The sequence below is a fragment of the Notolabrus celidotus genome, chromosome 17 (genome assembly GCF_009762535.1).
Source record: "Notolabrus celidotus isolate fNotCel1 chromosome 17, fNotCel1.pri, whole genome shotgun sequence".
Taxonomy (NCBI): Eukaryota; Metazoa; Chordata; class Actinopteri; order Labriformes; family Labridae; genus Notolabrus; species Notolabrus celidotus.
In genome coordinates, this window is record NC_048288.1 from 21,387,452 (window position 1) to 21,411,768 (window position 24,317).

The following is a 24,317-nucleotide window of genomic DNA, read 5'->3' on the forward strand; positions in this document are numbered from 1 at the left end:
GCTGCTACACTCACTCTGCCGGGGGCGATCTATGAGCCGATACTCCCAGACAGACGGACCCAACCATGCACTGATGCATTCGTGAACATGATCGCACACACATAAACACACACACACAGCTCTGAAAAGAAAAATGTCCTTCTCTAATGCCTTCACCTGGGCTCTGTTTGCTCACGTAAATGTCAATATTTCCACAATCTTTACCCTTGCCTCCTTTCTCCCTGCCCGAAGGTTTCGTAGCAGAGATCTCAATGCATCTCAAATCTCAAACTGACATGTTTTTTTTCCAAGCCACACACACCCTATTTAAATACACAGGAGGGGGAAAAACACTACTGCAGAAGGGAGATGGAGTTAAGACAGATAAGTTATCTGGAGGACTTCACACTGTCTCCTATATTATCGGATGTGTAAGCTTGGACTTCATATTAGCTCTGCTGCTGGGACACGATGAGTGTGTGTGTGCGCAGGCTGGTTTGGCGGGATATTGGCAGGGGGTGTGTGTGCATAGACTATGTGTGAGGATGGATTTGTGAGTGTGTATCTCACTCCCCCTAGTGTTTCTGACGAGTAAAGCACTTACGTCATCTGTAAAAAAGGAACATATCATCATCCTCCAGCTCATCATCATCATCATCATCATCACTAAACTATTTCTTCTGAAAGGGGAATATCTTGTGCTGATTACTGTGGCAGTAGACTCCAACATAATTGTGTTCAGTGTCTGAAAATCTCAACAACATCTAAAGCGTCAGCCTCCTCTTCTCATACTTTCTGTCTGAAATTCTTCCTCGCCTGCCTGTTGTCACATTTGAGTATCCCTCCTCCGCTCTTCCTATCAGGGCTCATCAGAGCGAGCGAGAAGCAGAGAGAAGCGAGGAAGGGCGGTGTGCTCTGACCCAGCTCTCGTATACACAAACCGGCTCATAGTCAGACGCAGGCTTTCAAACACTTACCTGCTGCGGCCACACAGCAAGATGCACAATAGGCCCCCGTGTCACGTTCATGTCTCTGCTTTTTCTATACAAATGTGCTTTCATTACTTGGTAAAGGGAAAGAAAACAAAGTAAAACAAGCCTGACAAATGGGACGTTCTCTGTTTGTCTTCTGTACAGACCACTGTTATCAATATGAGGTGTAAAACTGTGCAGAAGCCTCTTTAGAAGCATCTGTTACTCTGCCTAAACAGCTTTAATGCACTGTGATTATGGATATATGCACAGAGGAAAAAGAACATTTACATAGAGCTGTACTTAAGTATTTCCATTTGTGCTACTTCATACTTCAACAAGAGAGCGAACCATTGTACTTTTCAGTGCACTACATTTAACTGACAGCTACTTGTTCCTTGGAAATGTCTGATCTATACACCTGCATGCTCTCGCTGTGTAGAAAGTGTTGAATGAAACTTCTACATAATAATCTAAAAAGAAAGCAAGCATTGAGAACAGGGAACAGCCTCAACCAAATAAAACCAGGAAAATATATTACAAGAGACAATTCAATTTATTGGAAATGAAAAGGAAATAGACAAAACTCGCCCTGTTTCCATGCCTGTTTGAAGAAGCTTTTTTGCATTCTTCCAACCCCTTTTTTCATAATATCAGTTATTACTTTTTTTTCTTTCTTTCTTTCTTTCTTTCTTTTTTTTGTGTGACATTTTTTTGGTTTTCTCTTGCTTTTTTTTTTTTGTTGTTGTTGAATTTTGTCCCTCTAGACTCACTCTCTCTTTTTCTTTTTCTTCCCTTTCTTAGTTTTTACTTAGTTTTGTCCTTTACCCCTTTTTTATGTTCACTTCCTTGATTATTTCCCGTTATTTTTTCTCTTTATCTTCTTTTTTGCTTTTTTCTATCTTTCCTTATTTCTTTATTTCTTATATTCATGTTTTTTTCAAATTTGTATTCCTTTATTTAATCCCCCTTTTAATGTCTCTTGATATCAATCACAGATACATACACCTTTTTTCCTAAAGAAAAAATTCAATAGAAACTCACAAATCTATTCAGTTTTCTAAGGTTTCTTCAAATGGCTATTGTCGACAGTTTTCATTTGTCTTCCTGTTCATCACTTTTCTTGCACATGCCTTAAACAAAGTTTCTTTATGGTTTTGGACAGGGCTCTGCTCCCTCAGACTAAACTGAGACAACCTCTTCTTTTGTGAATTAGCATCACTGAAAGTAGGTTAAAATTAGGTTCTAGTGTTCCCTGGTTGCAGTGCACCCTGAAACTGATTACTTTAATACTGAAGGAAACTTTAAAATCATCTATTCTCAGACAAATTCTGGAGCTGAAAGGGAACATATCTCTTATTTTTAAGCATTTGCTACACAGTGGACATCTGAAATAGTGTAAGTCTCAGGAAGCACAAGAAACATTAAAATTTAAAAATACCTGCATCCTGTCTGGGCGTTTAGATTTGGCTCAGTTATGACTCAGACAGGGAGGACTCATAAGAAAGGGTTGAAATCAATATCAGGATATGAAAAGATTTAATTTTTTATATGCCAAACACATGCATTTCAGAATATTGTTGAAGTTATTTTGAGTGTATGTAGGATGTGAAAAATGTCATTTGATTCAGACAAAAACTGCCGCCCAGAATTAGAACTTATTATTAAGGCACAATTTGGTTTGTCATGGTTAGGATTCAATACGCCAAAATTGAAATATTACTAACCACTTTCATTGAAACCTATAACAAAATGGGAAAAATGTGCCAATCATTTTCAAGAGATGAAAAATACCATTCCTAAAAGTGTCATTTTGCAAAACTTAGTCCTTTGGTACTTGTGCATAGAAGTGTAGAGACTTAAACCTGAGTACAAGATGTTCATGTGAATAATTGTCATTGCCATAATGTTATCTGGCTATTCATCAATAACATCAATCAGTCTGGGTGTGGGTAATTGATTCTGAGTGATATGAAATGACAGGTGTAATAAAAAGATTAACTCAACAGGCCTGGTATAATGACATATATCTTGGTGTTCCTGATCATCAAAACCAAAAGCTTGACTCTAAAGATGAAGATCAGAGTGTCTCTGTTCCCCAAGCTTTTATTTTGAGGTCACTGCATTTTGCTTTCAGTGTTAAAAACCAGTCCCAGATTTCTGTGTGACAGTTTTCCCTCTCAGTTTGTATTATCCGAGCCAGATTCTGCTGTATCTACAGTAACAGTGCAGCCCCAGACTGCAGTGAGCTAGCTTTGGTTTGTTCATATGCTGCGGGTGTAACTGAACCACCCAGACTTCACTTCTCCTGCAGGAGCGTCTTGAAAGGCTTGTCAGATCTTAGGCGAACACATCTCCTCTGCCTCCTACATGGTCTGACACTGAGTGTACAGCAGAACTCTGGTACAAGCATAAACCAGGCTGGGTTCAAGGACAGTTCGCCCGCTCATTAATATATTAACTGCCTCCTGCTGGACTACTTTCTCTACTTCCAGCCCCTGATCTGCTGCTGCTTCTCTGTCTCTCTCTTCCTCTAACTGAGGCGTTTGATAGGCTGACTGCTCTCTTTTTGACGAGGCGTACAGTGACAATAGTGGCGAGGCAGTGTTTTGAATACAATGGAGACATCAGTGTGTGTCTGGAGGTAATTAGGCCTGATTTCTCTCCCTGCGAGGAGTCAAACACTCAGAAAGGTCAGAAAAACAACAAACGCCTACAGTCTCTGGGAGTGTGGTGCAGCCTTTTCTTTTTTTTTTCACACAAACAGTCCTGGACAACCTTCACTCTGTTTTTTCAAACTAAAAGGCACAGAACAAAACTGCTCCAAATTTGTCCAATTATCCTTTGTGCGATGTAAAGTCTCTAAACTGCATTATTTGTGACAATGTGGGTGTAAATTAGTGTCTGCTCGTCTGCACTTACGAGAGCTGAGAGAGGTCTGCAGCGTGGAGGTTCAGCCTCTGTGCCAGGTGCTCCATCAAGTCCGAGGCCTGGTCATTGGTGAGGGAACTGTAGAGGGGAGACACACAGACAGCTGGGTGTCACATTTGTAAGCCACATAATACATGCTAAAGATATTTCTAACCTTTGTTTCTTCACTAATACCCATGTGAATACCCAGGCTGTGTCCCAAAAAAAACACTGCCCCCCCAATATAGTGCACTCTAAAAGGGAATTCGCCATTTGGTGGTGAATTATGAGTGATAATAATTATACCCTAGTTGTATCCCTCAATGCATTGTGAACAGTAATGTACAACTAATGGTCACTAAAGGCGTTTTTCGACCGCAGGAACTTTACCCAGGAACTAGGGACTTTACCCCTGAACTACGTGCATTTCGACCGGAGAAACCAGGGTCTACATTTAGTTCAGGGGTAGATAATCTCCCCCTTGAAGAGCCCCTGCTTGGGGGGTAGTACTTTTCAAAGGTCCTGGGACTTTTGGTTAAACGTAACGGTGTTTGTGGAGTTTACACAGTTGTTGAAACACAGGGGGAGTTCCTGGGAATGTATACCTGTTTAGTTTTTTATTAAGATTTCAAAATTTTATTTAATGTAATTTTTTTTCTCCATACGTCACTGGCCTGATTTGCACGATCTAACCGAGACTTCAGCCTGCGGTCAAAACGCAGACAACTATGGGGGCACAGGAACCTTTTAGTTCCGGGAAAAGTAGTTCAGGGGGGTAAAAGACTTCGGAACTCTTGGTTGAAATGCACCTTAACCCTTTAATATAAACCATCATGCATTGCGGTGCAAAGTAAATACTGATGGCATTTTGCTGAAACCAAACTGTTTTATAAGAGCTAAGATTTTATGATGGAGTAATCTTAGTTTTTCCTCTTGATGACAACAGGCAGGAGACCAAAGAATGTGTGCATGACACAAATAGTTGAGTTGTTGCGTGAAAATATGGCTCATTATTCAATCAGAAATGTGAACATTTTGTAATCATCAAATGATCTTCCTGAAAACAGTCGATACCCGAGAGGCTGATTGTTATAGTATTAGAAAGGTGCATCTCCAAAACCAGATTTTAGAAGGTATTGAAAACCTTTACAGATACTGTTTTTAGTGTTTTAACAGGTAAAATACACGAAGCAATTCATCCATTGAATGCTTTTTTCCATGAGGCTGCTGCCACAATTCACCTCCACTAATGGGTCATTGCCCACTGCAAAAGCTACGGGTTGTCTGGATGGATGTAAAGCACACGTACACACATGCAGACGGACAAACAAACACACAGAGAGCTATGCCAAGGGAAAAGGGATCAGCTGCCTCTTCAGACTTGGTAAATCACCTGCTTTTTTCCAGGAATGAGACAAACAATAAGGTGCAAATGGAACCTGCATGAGGTGTAATGGCTGTATCATATGGACGCGCCTTTCTCTCCCTTCCTTTCCTTCATCTTTCTTCTTTCTTCGCCTACATTCACTCCCTTTCCCCCTCTTGCGCGTGCGTCCGCTCAAAGTAAAACATGATAACACAAAGTAGACAAACACACAGGGGCCACGCACGCTCCCCTCACGGTGAGATGAGAATAATAAGGTGCAAATGGAATGGAGGTGAAGTGTAATGGTGGTCTGATAAAGCCATGCCTCATCTCAGCTCAGTCCATGGCTGCTCTCTCACTCAGAGAGAAAATCGCCAAGGAAATAGACCAAACAAAGGCAATCTGCAGGCTGACGCGCTGGATGGAGGAAATGAGAAGGGCACACACACGCACACAAACACACAGATAGATACTTTATACTGCTGACAGCTTAACCTGGAATCACTGAGACTGCCAAGTGACTGCAAGGTGACACGCAACAAAAAGTCAACTGGGAACCAATTCCATGCAGCAGTAGGTATGAGTGCTTTATCAGTTATATGTTTTCCAATTCTTAATAACCCCTCCAGTAAAAAAGTGAAGTTTATAGGATACAGTCACTTTATTTTCAGAGGAGGACCTTTTACCTCTGACCTCATGCTAACAGCGGGTAGCTCGTTTTGTTCCTGCTGTTCTGCAGGTCGTAAATTGTACACAGTAAACTGACACTTGTCCGTTAAGATATGGCATGTTCTTAGGGTTGCAAAATTCCGGGAATTTTCACAGTAGGAAACTTTTGATGGGAATTTATGGGAATAAATGGGAATAAACCAAGAATTTACTAAATGGAAGGTTGGCTCTTAATAGGGAATTTAAATATAGTTGGGGAAAATATATTTTAGCATAATCCTGACTAAAACAACCAGATTTCATGCACAGTACAGTTGAATATCTATGCTATTCCTCAATCACATGCACATAGCACACTGCTTACTGCAGGGCTATTAAGACCACGCCCCCTACATGCACTTTGCATTCCTCCATCACATGCACAGATGATTTCTAGAATCCTGCAGAGGCTAGGCTGGAGAAGCTTGAGGGAAGATGCTTTTTTATTTGCATGTTGAGTGGGACTTTGTTGGGATTGCATTTTTGTTAATTTTTGAATGGGTTGGGTCGGGGGATGAGTAATATTTAACTCAACATTCATGTTTTTGTTCTTCAATGAAATAATTGATTGTTCACTAAAATATTTTAACACTTGCTAAAGTTCTACTTACAAATACATCTGTTTTAATTGTATTATTTTGGATGGATGTCTGCTTATAAAAAAACTAATCAAATATTTATGCTTGGATATGATACCTTTCCATTAAATTACCCTCAATACCCAGTTAATTCCCATAATTCCCATGGAAAGTTTCCAATTTGGAATATTTCCAAAATTCCCTGCTTAACTTCCCATGGAAATTTACCGGAAATTTTCCACCCCTTTGCAACCCTACATGTTCTTGATCAGCACCTTAAAATACTAAAGCAAAAATATGGAGGGACAAAATAGCTATTCAAAATCCACTGGATAACCCATTAGGCCCTAAAGCTAGGTCAAAACAGCTAGCATTAGCTTTATATTGTTTCCTATTTAACAGTGCTGTTAGCTTGTTGAAATGGGCTAATGTTTGCCAGCTAATGTTGCCATTTGCTGGCTAACATCTCCATCTGCCTGCACATGTTACCATGAACTAGCTAACATCATTGGCTAGAAAGTCTGCATCTTGATTGATCAGAATCTAAAATGACAGTAGGAAATGAAAATGGAGGGACGTAATAAAATATAACCATTTCTTAGTTTGTTAACAAAAATGTTTAATTGCTTTTATTACCATTCAAATATGTAACGATGTAAATGACCTGATCTGTCCAAAAAGCTCTCCAGATTTTCTTTATTCATATATCTTTGCATTTTTTGTTAAACTGGAGGCAGCAAATTATAATATTTTGAGATAATTACCTTTTACACAACAGTACTTAAACTGTAATCAAAAAATCATTTCAGCTTTTAAACCTGAGCATAATGTCAGAGGCCACACTGCCAACAGTGTAAATTAATGTAGAAACTAAGCTTACACATTATTCCTTTAGCCTGCATTTTGACTCCATAATACATCAACTATTTCTCCTTACAGAACATAACTTTGTACTGTGCATGAGCGGCTGATTCCCTGCACCTTTGAGAGAGTGGGTGGCTCTCTTTCTCTGCACTTTTTGAGGGGTTTTGAAAGTTAAAGATTCGCCGGAGCAATTCCAGACACGTTTGCATCCCTCTGCGGTAATTCTAGCAACTGGAGAGCTCCAGGAGTGACTTGGTTGTTGATGCTAGCACTTTTCCCCTTGGGTTTCTCTTCTCTGTCTCTTTCTCTTCTATCCATACCTTTCTGCTTCCCCCTCCTCCCACCACCCCCACCACCTCCCTGCTATTCCCCAAACCCCCCACTACCTCCACCACAATGTCAGGAGCTGTCAGATAAGCAGGTTTGCGTAGCCTCTCTGCAGGGTGCGAAGGAGCTGAGGATAACAACCGTGCAATCATGAGGTCTGCAGCGAATGCAGACACCTCAATAGGCCAACTATAGGTGTCTGCTTTGTGAGCAGAGGATGCAGGAGGAAGAGGAGGAGGTGATGATATTTCATTCAGAAGGTGACCTGTCTCTTTTCAATGCCACTTACTCAACTATATTGTGTTTACATCTTAATCTGCGTTTCTTTATTTGTGACAATAAGGCGACAAAAACTGCACCAGCAGACCTTTATGAGCCTTCTTGTGTTGAACAGGTGAAGGACAACCCACTGACACCGGACTTGATAACGCCATAAAGGGATTTGAGAGAGGGCCAGGGGCAAAGACACAGTCGATAGGAACTTATCTTTGCTGAGCTTGAGCTGAGTGAGAGGTGTGAGAGAAGGAGAGAGAGGGAACCTGGCTGCCCTTCCTGACAGAGTATCATCATTAAAGCGGTAATACGCCGCGGTAATACCCACACGCTGAGGGATTTATCATCCCTGCTATTGTAATCAGGTGCGGCACACACTAAGGATTTCAAACTACAGTATTCTTTTCAATAAAGATGTGAATACGTGGGTGGATTTGACAGAAATTGCATCTCATAAATGCAGTTTTAAGTAACCGAACAAAGCAGACATATGCTTGGTATTAAGGTATGTAAAATGAGTCTGCCTTGAAACCAGTCCAACAGCATGGCTGACAACAACTGGTGCGAAAAGCAATAAAGTAAAATGTGTAGCTGTGAGCTACACCACAGAGTCATTTGATAACAACCAATTAAGATCGAGAGAGTGGCATGTACAAGGTGATGCATAGAAGTTGTCGAGGACAATGACCGAAGCAAAAGAGGTTATGGACATACAGTACATTAATAAATCAGTTCATGCTGTCTGCAGAATAAAACATAACTTTACACTTAATAGAAGTCAGTAATGTTAGCAAGGTCGGCTGCCAATGTCCGTCTCTTTATTAAATGCTGAATTTTTGCAATTCAATTCATCATGAATGTTATGATTAAGACCCTTTGGACGATGCCAATATCCCTTAAGACATAATGTTAAACTCCTTTTCAAACACCAAAACATACTCACATACCTCAACAGAAAAAATGAGACCAAAGGAAAAAAAAACGGAAAACGGTAAGAAGACAAAATGCCTTAAAAACCACAACGTACCTGATCTTTTATTGCTAGTCCCTTCATAAAATACTTACACACACAACTGATTTGAAATCAGGGGCAAGCAATCACTGAACACAGATGATTCATCCGTATTTGATGGATAAGAAAGGCATTATTTGAATTACTATCTTTATCAGTGTTTGAATTATTTATGATTCCTATCTTTTCCTCTTTTTTAGACCTTCAGTTCAATCCAGTTCAGTTCAATTCAATTCAATTCAAAATACTCTATTTATCCTGGGGGTCAATTAAAAGGCCAGGCCAATAACTGTACAGCAGCATTATATACATTCTCACATTCACACATACAGTACATACATCCCAAAATATACATTTAGAAATTAAAATAGAAGTGTGGGGAATGTGCCATGGTTGTGGTTTGATAGAGAATAAATGAACTTGGGCAAACATATCAACATAAGTAGAGTAATACTGGGTGGGTAAAGGGGTCGAATGAACACAGTGCGTAAAGAATGTAAAGAAATGTCCACACGTTAAGGTGAAATGTGCCGCACTCTTTTGTCAGATCAGATTGTACTTGGAGTCACTTTTGCTGTTGAGAATGAATTACTGTTGTTCTTGGGTTCTGACCAATCAGAATCAAGTATTTAACACAGCCAGATACTGTAATTAGTAAGAGAGCCAGGTAATAATTATGTATAATAGACTGTTCCCTTGAGTGCAGTTTTGTTATTTTTTAAGTAGAAGCAAAACAGTCTTTTGAGTCCATATAATCTTGTTTATTTCAATATTTTGTATCAGACTTTCTTTTTGGTATTGAGCCTCATAGTGAGTGAAATAATTTGCAGCTAGTGTTACTCCATCAAGGTGCATTTATTTATAGAAATTCTCTGCGTTATGACTTTTATATTGTGCGTCTTAGTCATACTCACTCTGATCCAGTGATTATATAGCCAAAGTGTCTGTCCTTCCCTCTGCTGGCAAACTCCTTCACCCCCACATGGACCAGCTGAGTTTTGATTTTCATGTCCTTCTTCTGTGGCTCCTCCTGCTGCTTTTTCCCCGCTGGATCCTGATGCCCCTGCATCCAGCTCTGGATCTCTGAGTCCACCTGAGCATCAGGCCCAGCCGCACCACCGGTCAATCTCAGAGTTGAGCCTTCTTTTGCAGGCTCCACAATGGTCTTCTCCCAGTGTATGGATGCAGGAACTTTCCCCTGCGTTGTTCGGCTCTGGACATTTTCCATCCCAACCATTTTCTGGAGGCCGGCTGGATGCATGTTGACCTCTGGAGCGTCACCAAATGGCTCCAGGTTGAGGTAGTCAAGCAGCTTGGAGAAGAAGGCTTCATGCTGTGTGGAATCAAAAAGATATTTAACGTTTAGAGAGGGAAAACTTACTTTAACTTATTTTACCTATTCATTACTTTAAGTTTATTTTTAGGAGGCAATTTATGAAGTTCTGAAGAAAACTGACACCTTGAATAGAGCATTATATTTGATTTGAATGGTAAAATACTTTGGATAAGAGCGGATTTTGGTGCATTCACTGTCATTTGTATGTTTGAGTTCTGATCCAAGGTCTAATGATCAGCTTTTTCTCTACACAAGACACAGTCAGTAGCCTCTCTAATCAAAAAACCTAAGGCAAGAAATCAAGCTTACTTTCTTTAATATTGCCTTAAATGTTCCAATCGGTCCATTGAAGTTCAACATCTCTCAAAATCTTTTCTAAAATCTTGCAGTTAAAAGTTTGCTTTGAAAACGTTGTCATTTAATAGTAAACGATTTTCTGCACAACTTTCAGATCATACCTATTTGAAGCTGCATTCAAAAGAGAACAAAACGTAAGTGTAGACATGTCTTGCTCCCTGAGAAACCAATTTGTTGCTTGAGCAAAGTAATTTTAAATTCACCTTGTCAACAGGCTCTTTTTCTGAACCCTCTATTTGTTGGCCTGAAAAGAAACACAATGTTTGTGAGCAGATTTTGTGAATACTCAAGTTTGTAGCAGAAAAAACAGATAAGACTACAAATAAAAGACATAAAAAGTCATTTTGCCTGTTACAACAAACAAAGCATGATGAAAGCATTTCTAAAACAAGATCTATGACAGAAAATTAACACATAACTTCTCCAAACATTTCTAGCTAATGACCTTTATCTCACCCACCTTGCTGTTTCATTACAGGAAGTTCTTTCTGTTTAACACCCAGATCTTTGTCTGATTTCAGGTCTTGGTCTTGATTCATTGCTATCAGTGGTCCCTTGTTTCCCTCATTGCCCCCTCTGGACTCAGATGCTCCTGGTCCCGTTCCCGGCAGGGCCCCAGCCACAGGTTGCTCCTCGTGCACCTCGTGCAGTGCTCCAGTGATGACCTTAACCAGATGGTCCAGATCATTGCCCATAAAACCATCCATGTTGATGCTGTGTCTTCCCAGCTCATTCACCATATTATGGATGAACCGGTCTGGACAAGAAAGATAAACAATCACAGAAACCAACGATTTAAGTAAGACACATTAAAGATGTATTAAGATGTAATTAGAGAATTAGATGTATTGTGCTGGAAATATAAAACCAGAGGAAATATCTACAAAAATATTTAAAATGGTTCATTTTACCATCCATGATACTGAGAGGCTCTTTGGCGTTCAGTCTGTTCGATCCAGCCTTGAGAAGAAGTCGATCTAGATTTGGCCTTTGAGCTTTGGATGTAAAAGCTACCTTAGACTGCGGCTCTGCATGGTCATTGGGTGCTGGCTGGACATAGCTCAGGTAATGGAGCTTTTCTTTGGGCCGCTCAGCAGCGCCATTTTTGCCACCCTGCTGGGTGCTTGGTATCTCGGCAAGAAGGCGTTCCAGCTGGCTGGACAGCAGCTTGCCCCTCTCTGGGTCTGACTTAGTGTAGGTTGAGCTGAACCCTGGGTGTCTGCCCTCTCCACTCTTGGAGAAGACTTTGGTGACAGGAGGATGGCCATCTCCTTTATGAAGGCTGTAGAGAGTGGTCTCCTTCCAGGCCTGCTGGGGTTTTGACCGGCTGGGCTCCAGATGACCATCAGACTTGATGTCTTCATTCTGAAAGACAAATTTACAAATTTGTAGTTGCATTAGGGATTAACAATTTATGATAACTGGTCCAGAATGAAATATCTTAAATACTAACTGATGGTTGCCTTTAACTGACAGGTATTCAAGGTACTCAGTATTCAAGGTCTCCTGTTGATTTTGGTGAGCCTCAAAAGCCTTTCTTGAGTCAATATTTTTGGTTTATGGGAAATCCAAGACTGCATTTACTATGTCTCATTGTGACGGTCCCTACTAATGTGTTTATATTTTGATTGGTGTGCTGATTGGCCACACCTCCTTAGATTTGGAGCACCTATGCTCGGTGTTTTTCACCTGAATTAAAGCCACCTTCCTATTGCATCTCTCTCTCTCTCTCTCTCTCTCTCTCTCTCTCTCTCTCTCTCTCTCTCTCTCTCTCTCTCTCTCTCTCTCTCTCTTTAGTTAGACTTTGTGCACTCTTCAACACTTCTCACTACACCATGTTCACACACCCACATGCACACTACCGATGCTACAGACTTTACACACCTCATATCTATTGTTATCTTCTGTTCGATAAACTTAATTCTGTAATAAAATAGTTATTTACTTTGGTAAATCTGTACCTTTCCATCTTTTTGTCATAACCCAGCTTGTGGGCCATGACAAAATGACAAGGGCCGTCACACTTATAAACTATGGGATGGATACCATCCAATTTTGCACAGGAATTTGTTGTGCCCAGAAGATGTACCCTCGCAAATGCGATGACTTCTACTTTGGAGTCACCATAATATTAAACAATCGCAAAAATAAACTATATTTGTATGGCTCCCTTCATACATAAATTGGAGTTTGAAATGCTTTTAAAAATCAAGAATGCATGCACTGAGTAAAGACAGAATGAGCATTAACACAAGGAAAGAGTGCCATGGTAACAAAGAAGTAAAACCCAATTGTTAATAAAGTGAAAATCTGTATCATGAAAAAATGTTATAAAAACATCAAATGGGAAATAAGAATGAGATTACATGAGTAATTTGATGAAATGCCGTGACAAAAGATATGTATTGAATTTAGTTCAAGCATTCATAAATTGAACAAACACCTGCCTACTATCGAGAGTGTTATCAATCTCAGCTCATTGTTGTAGCTAGCACAAACTAACGAATGCTGGCAGGCAGACATGCTGGATTACATTTTCAAATACAGTTACAGGTAATGAATACTCTTATTGCATTTACCTATGGAAAATACTCTACTGGCTAAACATGTTTTAACACAAATTGTGTTTAAGGCAAGGAAAAATCTCCTTCCAGGAAATATTCAAAGATTGTTCTTTGAAAGAGAGGGGGGGGGGTGGTTATACCTTAAGAGGGAAGTTAAGATTAAAGATGGTGAGTGTTCGGACCACAAGGAGAAGTTTTTGTATTTCAATCTGCGGTGTAAAACTGTGGAACAGTCTCAACATGGAGCTATAGCAATGTCAGAACATAATCCAGTTCAAGAAGAAGTATAAAGAAATTATTTTCATGAGGTACAAGGAGGAAGACAAGTGTTGATAATCAAAAGAGGTTTACTTTCGATTGTCGGTGTAAATATGAAGATTTGTTTTGTGGGAATGCACTAGTATAATGCCAGATAATAGTGAATAAAGGGGTAGGATTAAATAAGTTTTAACTTCTGTCTCCTCCTTTTCGCACATGTAAAGTCAATTGTTTCACTGCTTGCTAATGGAACTGATTGATTTTGTTTCTTTGGTAAAACTGTTTCTTCTTTTCTACTTGTATATATTTTTTCTATTTTACTTTTACATGTTCGAAATAAAGAAATCAAATCAAATCAAACATAAAGATATATTAGCCTCTTTCGTGTAAACTTGCTAGCATGCTTGGGTATCTTTAGCCCAAAGCACTCTTGTACCCTAGTCTGGCCTCAAAGAGCAGCTAGCATAACTGCAGAGGTTTTTATTTGCATTTTTTTTGCTAAAATGACATCTTTCAAATGATTAATCTTCAACCTAGCTTTGGTTCTGTTTTGTGTCTTTTTTTCCACAGCTGGGTTGTGCTGGGTCAGCGTTGTTGTGACAGGCTTTAGTATGAAAAGAGAAGAAACCTGGGCTTGCCTAGACAGGACAGGATATGAATAAGGATTCCAGATCAAAGACAACTGCCCTTGGAAATTACATTATGGAAATCATAGATGAGATAGTGTCAGTCAAAGAGTAATTTCATGCATTTCAACAACACAACAAACTTTAAAGGCACAGCCCGTCTGTCAGAGAAGAAGCACCAGGCCCTTATCTCAAAGACGAAATTATGAGTCATCTGATTTCAGAGTTAGCCACATGAGTTAATATTTAACACATGCAGAATGATGTGTTACACAGACATCTTGAGGCCTTTTTACTATTTGGCATTGAAGTTGGTGTTAATATTGGTATAAAAATGTGCAATTTTGTCCCTTCTTTGTGAGGAAGAGAAATCATTTCTCTGGTCTGAGTCATAAAAGCCCACGCTTTCATTCAGCATACAGTATCCGATCCACTGAGCAGCATTATGATCCATGTCGCTGTTGCACTAATGCTAGCTATCTCCCCTGGTGCCATTTTCTGTCCTTCAAATGTATATAGAGAAAATGTCAGTCTTTCCATCCTGGCATACTGAGAGGCCATAATGGCATTAGCACAGCGAGGCGGGGGTTCTCTGCCATTCATGCTAACCATGTTTGCCTTTTTCCATTGCACAACACAACAAAGGGCCTCTTCCCATCAATAAGGAAGGTCCTGAACTCTTCAACTTTGCATTATGGCCACACTGACACAGCAGCAGGAAGCAGCCGGGCTATGAAGGATGCAGAGCACATTTCACACAAAGCCGGAGTTCCACCCTAAATATGAGGGTTGAATAATGTAAAGAGGTGATGGGAGATCTTTGTGTAAAAGAGTCTCTGCTCAGTGGGGAGGAAGGGGAAAACAGAAAGCCAGAAACAAAAGCGAGGAAGGGACAAGAGGGTGACCCCGGTGAAAGACATACTGACTGTTTTCCAAAGGAATAGGAAGAGGCCTATCCATAATTTAGCCTGACTTCTTGTTTTGTTTACTTTGTGGACATGTTATTCTAGCCAACATGGTTTAAACCTTTAAATGATCACACTAAAAACACAGACTCTATATAAGAATTGACTGATGCCTCTAGACCCAAAAGTAAGGCCAATGTGGACGTGCCTATATGCTTCACCAGGGGGCAACTCCATTGGTTACAAAGTAAAGTTGGGTTTTTAAGGGGAAGTAATCAAGCAGCAACCTCCAGTTTTAAAAGATGAAGCCAATGAAGTGCCTAAAACAGCAGTTCCTAAAGCGTCCACTAGAAGCAGGTCCAAAAAACCAAAGAAACCCCATTAACACCCATATTAAAACGTCCATACTTAGGGCATGATTAAGTTTACAACCTGGTGGTTTTGGTCTGAATAGCTAACTTTGTTTTATTTGTACACACTGTAAGGGGGGTGTAATATGTTCACATCTGTTTTGCTTGTATTTAAGGCTATGAGTCATGCATAAATTCACATAATTAGGGGCATGATTGATCAGATTGACAGGTGGGCACATTTTTGACACAGTTTTTCCAGGAGGCTTAAGGCCAGACCTCAGCCCCATATCTTTGTGGGTTTCTTGTTTGACCAAAAGTTATATTGAGTAAGCATTTAAAATATGAAGACTGCCATCATTGGGCTTCAAAACACTGTTTACAATGCATGACATCAGAGAGACCATGTCCCTGTTTCAAACATTCTTTGGTTTTTACTTCACAAACATTGTATTGTGAATCTTCAATCTTGTTATCATGAAGTTTTTTTTGTTAACATTTAGAGTACAATGGAAGGTAAAGCTCTAGGCGGGCAAGAGTACCTTTGATTGACAAGCTGCTACCATGGCATCCTGTAAACAGGGATGTCGTCAAAGTATGGTAATTTCTGGCTCTGAAGGCAGCCAAAGTGCTGAATATAGGGCTCAGAAAGAGAGGGTTCAGAAACCAGTGGGTGACAAGTGGTTTCATACTCTTCATCTATGATTGAAGAACTAATATTGAGCCTGTATGAGAAATATGGTCAAAGCTGAAGCAGCAAACAGTGTGAAATCTAAACTTGTCTGTTTGGTAAAGACCAAGCTCAAAAACAGAGGAGCCTGCATTTTGTAAAATGCAGAATCATGTTTTTTTTTCCATGGGACCCTGTTTGCCTCATAAACATGCTCTTCTTATAAACTATACACAGCCTCAGAAGACACCAGTGCTTTCCAGTAAAAGTAATCTGAACTTAATGATTTTAAATCTGTCTGCAATGTATGAGTCTCTCACTTGAATGTTGCCTCCCTCTCGTTGGCGCCCTGGTTGTTCATCATCCTCAGACTGCGACAGGAAGCCAAGGCCTGTCAGGTACTGCTGAAGGTTTCTGTTCAACTCAGCATGAGCAGGCCTCAGTTTGCGATCTCTGGAGCTGCTGTAGGCAGTCAGCGAGCTCGGAAGCGTCCCCTGATGTTGGATAGGGACACTCCTCAGTTTGGAGAGCTCTCTAGAGATGACTTGTTGAGTGATGTCATCCTGCCAGGTCAAACCTTAAAACAAAGAGATCAGGGTGAGGAAATTTACAACATCTCAAGTCATTTAACCTTCAGAAAGAAGGAATTCTGCAGATATCTGAAGTGTCATTATCATAAGGCAAAATATGTATGTAATGTATAGAAAAACATGCCTTTAATTACACATCAAAATACATAACTCTTAACAAAGTGGACATGTGAGAGAGAATCAAGCCTGGAGATAAACGAGTTGTAGGGGGCATGCAGCTTTTTTTGGGGTGGGGTGGGGCGTTTTTGCCTTTATGGATAGGACAGCTGAAGAGAGACAGGAAATGTGGGGAGTAGAGAGTGGGGGAGGACATGCAGCAAGTGGTTGATGCTGGAATCGAACCTGCGACCGCTGCGTCGAGGACTGTAGCCTCTGTATGTAGGGCGCTTAGACCGCTAGGCCATCTGCGCCCCAGGCATGCAGCTTTAAGAGTAGATTGTTTATAACAATGTTTTGCTGTTTGTCTGCTTGGTAATAGCATTTTGCGACAACAAATACCCAGTTTAAAGAGGTTAATATATTACTGTGTATTGCAAAATGTGCACTGAAAATATTGAATTATTATTGCTCTGTGACTAAAGTATCCTGATAATGTTGTATAGTCTGGCCTCGGGTGATTCAGATCCCCATAATAAGGGACAGGCTGACCCTCAGTCGGAAAGGACTGTAATGAAACTTTTAATATGACTAATCAAAAGATTCCCATTCATACTGAGTTACTCAAATAAAACAAATCAGGGATTAATCAGAAAGGTACATCAGGTCTAAGATTACGACACTTAAAAAAAAAAAAGCCATGACTACCCATTCACACACATGTCCAGACACATGTATACACAGACATGTGCACACAGACGTGCACACTGCCAGTCAACAGGCCCAGGGAGAATGTCACACTGCGGTCTGACGCCTTGCCAACATCCCTGCTAATTGCCAACACATAGTTGGGATGCAGAACTCCTGGGCAGGGGCAGAGCGCAGTGGTGCCAGGACCAGATGGAGCTACCCGAGCAAAAAAGATACCCAAAACATGGCCCCGTTCCTGATGAGCTGAGAGGCGGCGACATTCCATCAGCAGAGAGAATAAAAACACTGAAGACATTATAGTGTTTCTAGAGAGCCAAGATTTGAACTGATCACATTTTATTTCAGTGCAGAGGCATTTTTAAATGAGAAATGCGTAATTACGTTTTTCTCAGCCACCATATATATCTAACCTTAAGAAACAATACTTCTCTTAATGATGTGGACATGTTTCATAACAATAAACTAACAGTCTGTTTAAACATATAGGAAAAAATGAAAGTATCAACATAGCAGAATGTCTTCATTAGCCTGGTTTCTCACCCATAGTCATTGGGTATTCTCCTCATAGATATTCATAAGCACCAGATGAGGATCTGAGCTATGCAGAGCAGCTACAGATGCCTCCAGTCATTCTTGGCAGCGCTGAACGCAGCACAAAGCAGCGTATGTTGTCACTGTTCTGGAACGCAGCTCGACCATCCATCCGTACAACAATGACAGTTAACTACCCGTGGCTTAACCGATGTGGTGTATACTTGTTATATATCAACACGGTGATGATCATTTATGCTTACACCAGTCGCTATGGGGAAATCAGCACTGGTTTCAGCTTTAAAGGATCCATATGGTACCTGCGGTTAACTGCAGCTGGTTAAATGGGTTCAGAGTGGATGAGGCTGGCTTCATTGACTCTGACACCTCTATCCTCTCTGTCTCCTGGGGGGTGGGATGCACTCATTTCCATACATACCATGTTTTGTCTGTCTGTGATGGGCACACTTGAGGGAAAAAAGGTACTCTGGCGCAAATTACAGGATCAAAATGAGCCGTTTTGTTAAAGAAAAGTCAGAGAGAAAAGTAGCAGGGGCCTCTACGCTCGGATTCCTCTCAATCAACCTCTCAGCTGATTATCCTGGCACTGAGGAAACTAAATGTCATGCAAATTCATCTGTTAGTCCACAGAAAGAGCAGGTTCCATCACCAAGAGCTGCCCACTTTTTTTTTTCCCTGTTAAGGATAGTGCGCCGTCTCAGGCAAATGCCTCGGTTAATTAACGCCGTGCCATTAGCGCAACAGCTTTCAAACAAGCGAGATATTTCTGTTGGCCTCCTGTCTGTTTTCTGTGTGGCAGAGGGGGGAGAGCTCCTAAATATTCAAAGCCTATTAGATGGGATCCTGTCTACACGTCTTGCGGTTTCATCTGGTGTTTTTGAAATGCAGATTTTCCCCTTTCCTTTACTTCTGTCCACCAACTGATTTTAAAGCCGTTAATGGAAGACAGTGTGAATAATTTAGCTGTGATTTTGACTTAATTAGTCAAAATGAAATGTGTCAATCCAGATTTGACATAAAGATTAAACCAGTGCAGAAAAGAACACATTTTAAAGTATAATTTCATTAAATTCAACTTGTTTTCTTCTCTACAGAAAAAAATACAGCTCATATAAAATTGACTCATTCAACCAGCTCGACACAAACACCTTCATTTTTAAATTTCTTTACATAATTTAAATGCTGAGTAAATATCTATATTTTCAACTCATTGTTTTAGTTGCAATACTTCTCAAAATGAAAATTCTATACACGTTTTGTAGAATTATTTATGTTGCTCCAAATCCTGCCGTATTTGTTAGTATTTTTGTAGACTTTGAGGGGAGAATTTGACTGTCAAAGCAGGTTAGTGAGCTTAAACAGTTTATCAAGGCTTTTCAAGGCCAAGACATTATGTTTTTAAAACATTACATGCACAACCACCTCTACTGAGCATTTCTATATTTCCTTAAATTAAAAACAATTAGTATAGATCTCAGATTTTACAAACATTTATTTTCCCAAATCATTCTGCTCAGGGTAAAACCTGCAGTAGGTGTCTCTGACATGATCTTGCCATCTGCACAGACATGGACCCACACTCAATGGTTCAATAAAAGCACTCTTGTTTTCACATGGCATGTTACTGTGCAAGGTGTAGCTGCATTTTTTTTGTTTTCTCTCGACTGTACAATCTAGCAAGGTTGTCAAGGAACAGACAGAGCAGAATAAGAGGAAGAACAACAATAGTTTTTGTCGATTGTCTGTCAAAGAATACATGTTTTTTTCAGGGGGAAAAGTAGGACCATTGTGGTTTCAATAGCACCTGAGTGACATGATGTCAGTTTACGGTCACTGGCTCTGCCTGACTGACAACTCCTGTCAATGGAGCTAATGCAAATGTCACAATGCATCATCTTACTTCACTTGTCTGAGCTATGAGAGTATCCACCTCTTCGAACAGGGTCAAGAGGTCAATTGACTGCAGGTTAGAGAAGTTTAACGTGGTTTATCAAGTGTTACACTCTGACATGATTCTTTCTGAAGTTTAGAGCATGGAACTTGAAGGAATAAACGCTGACCAAGAATTGGAAATATGACATTGACCTCAGAATTATGCTTCACTGTCTTGCAGTTCAGCAGGCAGTTCACTAAGTTCACTAAATCCCAGTCCACTCAACTTAGTTTTCTACTTCTGCATTGTAGCAACAAAAGCAGTTCACAATAGTCACAGTAGTTACAATACTTAGTCTAACATCTCATATGCAAGTGGAAATATCAGGAATCTCATTTCTATTTGTGGAGGTTTTGAGTTGAAAGAAAATTGTTGCTAGTAATTTGGTCTTGGGCTTGGGCTTGCATGAGCTAATGCTAATGCTAAAACTCTATAAGTGAAAGTGTGTTAACAAGAATCCTCAAATGTACTGCTCATAGAGCTGGGCGAAATTGGAAATGATGTTATCACAATAAAATATTTCATATCAGTCGATATCGATAATTATCACGATAAATATCAAATAATCAAATTATTATTTCATTTAAATTCAAAGGCAGAATTTTGGTCCTGAGTGAAAGTTGGAAAAAAACAGACAGTTTGTATCTGTATTTAGTTTTCTGATAAACTTCTTGAATCCATCATTTCTGACAGGGCTAAGTAAGTAAGATGTGCAAGTTTTCTTCCGTGTCGTTGTCACTCGTTTCAGCTCTGTTTACATTCGGCTCCAAGTCTCTTTAAGCCCTGCCTACCTCTCACCCTGCAACATGATTGGCTGTTCAATACCATCTTCTTCTTCTCTCTAATGTTGGGTGGCAACCAAGCGGCAACCTCCGGTCTAAAAATATGAGTCAATGCGGAAGTGTTAAAAGCTGCAGTTCATCGAGGATCCGCTTGAGGCTGGCTCCGGAAGTACCGGAAGTCACATACACATGAATGGGAAAAAGACGATCTTTGCAGCATTAATAAACATGTTTACAGCCTGGTACAAAAGATGAGTGTAGTCTGAATAGCTTATTTCTCGACGTCCTCTCACTGTGAGGGGGGTGAATTTTTTTCTAATTCGGCAATTTCGAAGATATTGAGATTACCAGTCTTCCAATGAGAGGCACAGCTGCCTGTGGGAACACTGCAGCTGTTGGCTAGGAGGCTCAAAGCCCGCCTCTTTACGTCACACTGGCTCGACAGAAGCAATATGGCTGCCGCAGCCGATTGGTCTCAAAACAGCTCTTCAGAAACAGATGGGTGACGTCACGGATACTACGTCCATATTTTTTACAGTCTATGGTGGCAACTAGCATCTAAGGCTCATTAACGGGCAGGTAGCATCACCGCTGACCCCTCACACCCTGGACACAAATTCTTCAAACTCCTCCCCTCCAGCAGGCGCTACAGATCACTGTGCGCCAAAACAACGCACCTAAGAACAGTTTCTTCCCCCTGGCTGTCACTCTGATGAACACTAAACCATAACAGTGTCATACCTGTCAGATAAATACTCTCTGTAAATATACATGTAAATATACAATGCAACAATTCTCCAAGCAGAATTCCATATTTCTATTTTTTGTATTATTTAACTGCTATTTTTATAATGGAAAAACTACCTCTGCAACTCACCACTGCACTGTATCATATTATTTTAGCCTGTACATATTAGTCATGCCTATTGTTGTTCTTTTGTATAAATAGCTGATGTTATTGTTATTATTTTTATTTTATTTTATTTTATTTGTATGTCTTATTCTTATGCCTTGTACAAAGAGAGCACAGTTTACCAAAGTCAAATTCCTTGTGTGTTCAAGCATACCTGGCCGATAAAGCTGATTCTGATTCTTCTGATTCCCCCTTTCCAGTGGTTTGGGGGTGTAATTACAGGTTTAAATATATCAAACTTTTATTGAACATTTGTCATATTTATATTGAGAAAAATTATATTGCGATAATTATCGTTATTGAATTATCGCCCAGCCCTAACTACTCACAAGATATTCTTAAACACTGATGCTTTAGCTAGTGACACATGAAAGAATTTAGTGTGAGTTTATAGGTATTAGCACTGTCAGTGATTTTTCTGGGGAGAGCTAGCAAACACTATCCTACATCATGAATAGAAACATATTGAACTAAAATGTGTCTGTACTTCAATTCCTTAAATGAGGTTGACTTTTACAGTGAAAAACATATTTTGCTTCAGTTGTTATTTTTCTCAAGAACTTTTAAAAAAGACAGGAATAAGTTATTTTTGTCCGACACTATCTGATGCAGGTTTGAGGTACGACAGATTCCCTCATACTTCAAACCTGTAGACAGACTGTCTACAAAAAGGTGGATGTCTCAAGCTAGCTTTATCTAGCTACAAAACTGTCCTTGCCTTTGAAGACAAATCTCATAGGCTACTTTTGTAGCTAGATAGTCTTGCTGTGTAGCTTTTATGCTAGCTAGCTGTAACTGAACTGCTATGCTGTGCTAAGGTGGCATTTAGCTAACCTTCATGAAATGTATCATTGTTTGAATGTACTGAACTTCAGATTAATAAACTATAGCTCCTGTGTATACCATACCGCTCTCAGTCTGCACAAAGAAACACAGACACGCACATTTAGCAGAGCTATAATAACTCCAAAGACATATGACAGCAGCTTGGATATGAAACATACTGTGGCTGCATGCAGTGAATACTAACCTTGTTCAGCTTTAGGTGCTGTAATATAAAAGTCATTTGCACTTGGGTGACAGGACCTTGCATTCAAAAGGTATTGTAGTGAAAATTTAATACCAGACGACGTGCTATACTACTGGGAACACACCCAGACAACCCAAGCCCTTTTGTACAAGGGTCAACTCCTATTGATCAGAATGACATTGGTGTTGTGCAGTGAGCACAGATTGTGTGATTTCAACCTGTGTCTCTGATGAAAGATAAAGAGGATTGTAAATCGATTCCATTGATGTTCCTCCCCGTTTTTCCACCCTTCATCTCTTCAATTTAGGTTACAGTACAATGGTCTCAATAACCCCGTCTGGGCTCAAGAAAGAAAAGAAAAAACGCGTCCTGTATGTCTCAAAGATGACACTTCAATAGCTGCTGAGCTGATAAGAACACAGTGCTACCGAGCATTAACAGTGCGTTGTGGACTCATCTGGAGATAATACTGTGTCTGTAGACGTGATTGTACAAGACAGAAAGGGGAAAATGATTCAAAGTGATGATGTCATGTCTGTGGCGTCTCTAAACGGGTGTTAAAAAACACAAGGTCAGGGAACAAGACTCTTGATGAAAAGCATCTGAAGAATGAAACACCTCATAAAATGAAGCAGGGAAAAAAATTACACACCACATCTCTCCCCATCTTCCTCAGCCTCATTTGTTTATTTCAAAGCAGTAATTAGAATAAATGTGTGGTCTCGCTTTGCCTAATATTCATCACTGCATTATTTCTACCTCTCCTTTTTTTTTTTTTTTTTTCCTCTGGCCGACTGCTTACTCTTAATGATTTTCAACACTGGTTCACGCCTGTTAAAAGATATTAAGCTCAGGGTGGCCTGCAAAGCCAATTATGTTTGGAGGGCTGATGTTCGTGGTCACAGTCTGTATTATAGATGTCTACTGCCCCCTGGTGGGTTATGGCTGCAGTTACAGGCTGCTGGATGCAAGGAGAAAATAAACTGAAATAAAATCCCTAAATGTTCTCAAGGGAAGACTTTTTTATTGGACTGCTAACAAATTATTTTTGGTCTGTGATGCATAAAAAAACTGGAAGAAATTTCCCCAAAACTCTAACAACATGTTGATTTTTAGTAAGGGGATGTAAAAAGACACATGCTGTGTTAACATTATGTATTATTAATTATTGAAAAGAGTCTACCCAGACGTAAAATTGTGGATAGATATTGTTTGTTTGTAAGCTGATAATGAACATAAACACCCTCAGGATATCAAAAGCAATCATTTGGAATTGGTAAAAAAAAATCATCCAACTGAATAATGTGCAGTGATTTGCACAAGTATTAACTCCCTTTGAACTTTTGCACGCATTTTCCATTTCCAACTGAAGATAAAACAGGATTTATTGGGTTATATAATGTGATATACCAACACAAAATGGTGCAGAATTTGGAAGCAAGGGGGGAATTACATGGTCATTAAAAGAAGCTAGAATGAAATGTACTTTTTAGTTACACCCCTTAATCTAGGGGTCTCAATACACAAGGCACTATATCCACATAAGTAGCAAAGTACATATTTTTATGGACACAATTGAGGTGTTGGTACTCAATGAGCAGAAACTAACTTTCAAAGAGTGCTTACGTTGTTTGATTTTAGGGCCATTTGCTAAAC

General features: G+C 39.9%; 1 protein-coding gene across 1 annotated transcript in view; it reads right to left on the reverse strand.

The window, feature by feature from the left end:
* ptprn2 (protein tyrosine phosphatase receptor type N2) overlaps positions 1-24,317 on the reverse strand; it is a 162,052-nt gene that overhangs the window by 102,263 nt on the left and 35,472 nt on the right. The window contains exons 4-9 of the mRNA XM_034706778.1: positions 16,375-16,631; positions 11,593-12,046; positions 11,142-11,438; positions 10,885-10,925; positions 9,903-10,321; positions 3,873-3,959 (exon numbers count right to left, since the gene is read on the reverse strand). Of these exons, the coding sequence (XP_034562669.1) occupies positions 3,873-3,959; positions 9,903-10,321; positions 10,885-10,925; positions 11,142-11,438; positions 11,593-12,046; positions 16,375-16,631 (1,555 nt within the window). The remainder of the gene's footprint in view (positions 1-3,872; positions 3,960-9,902; positions 10,322-10,884; positions 10,926-11,141; positions 11,439-11,592; positions 12,047-16,374; positions 16,632-24,317) is intronic.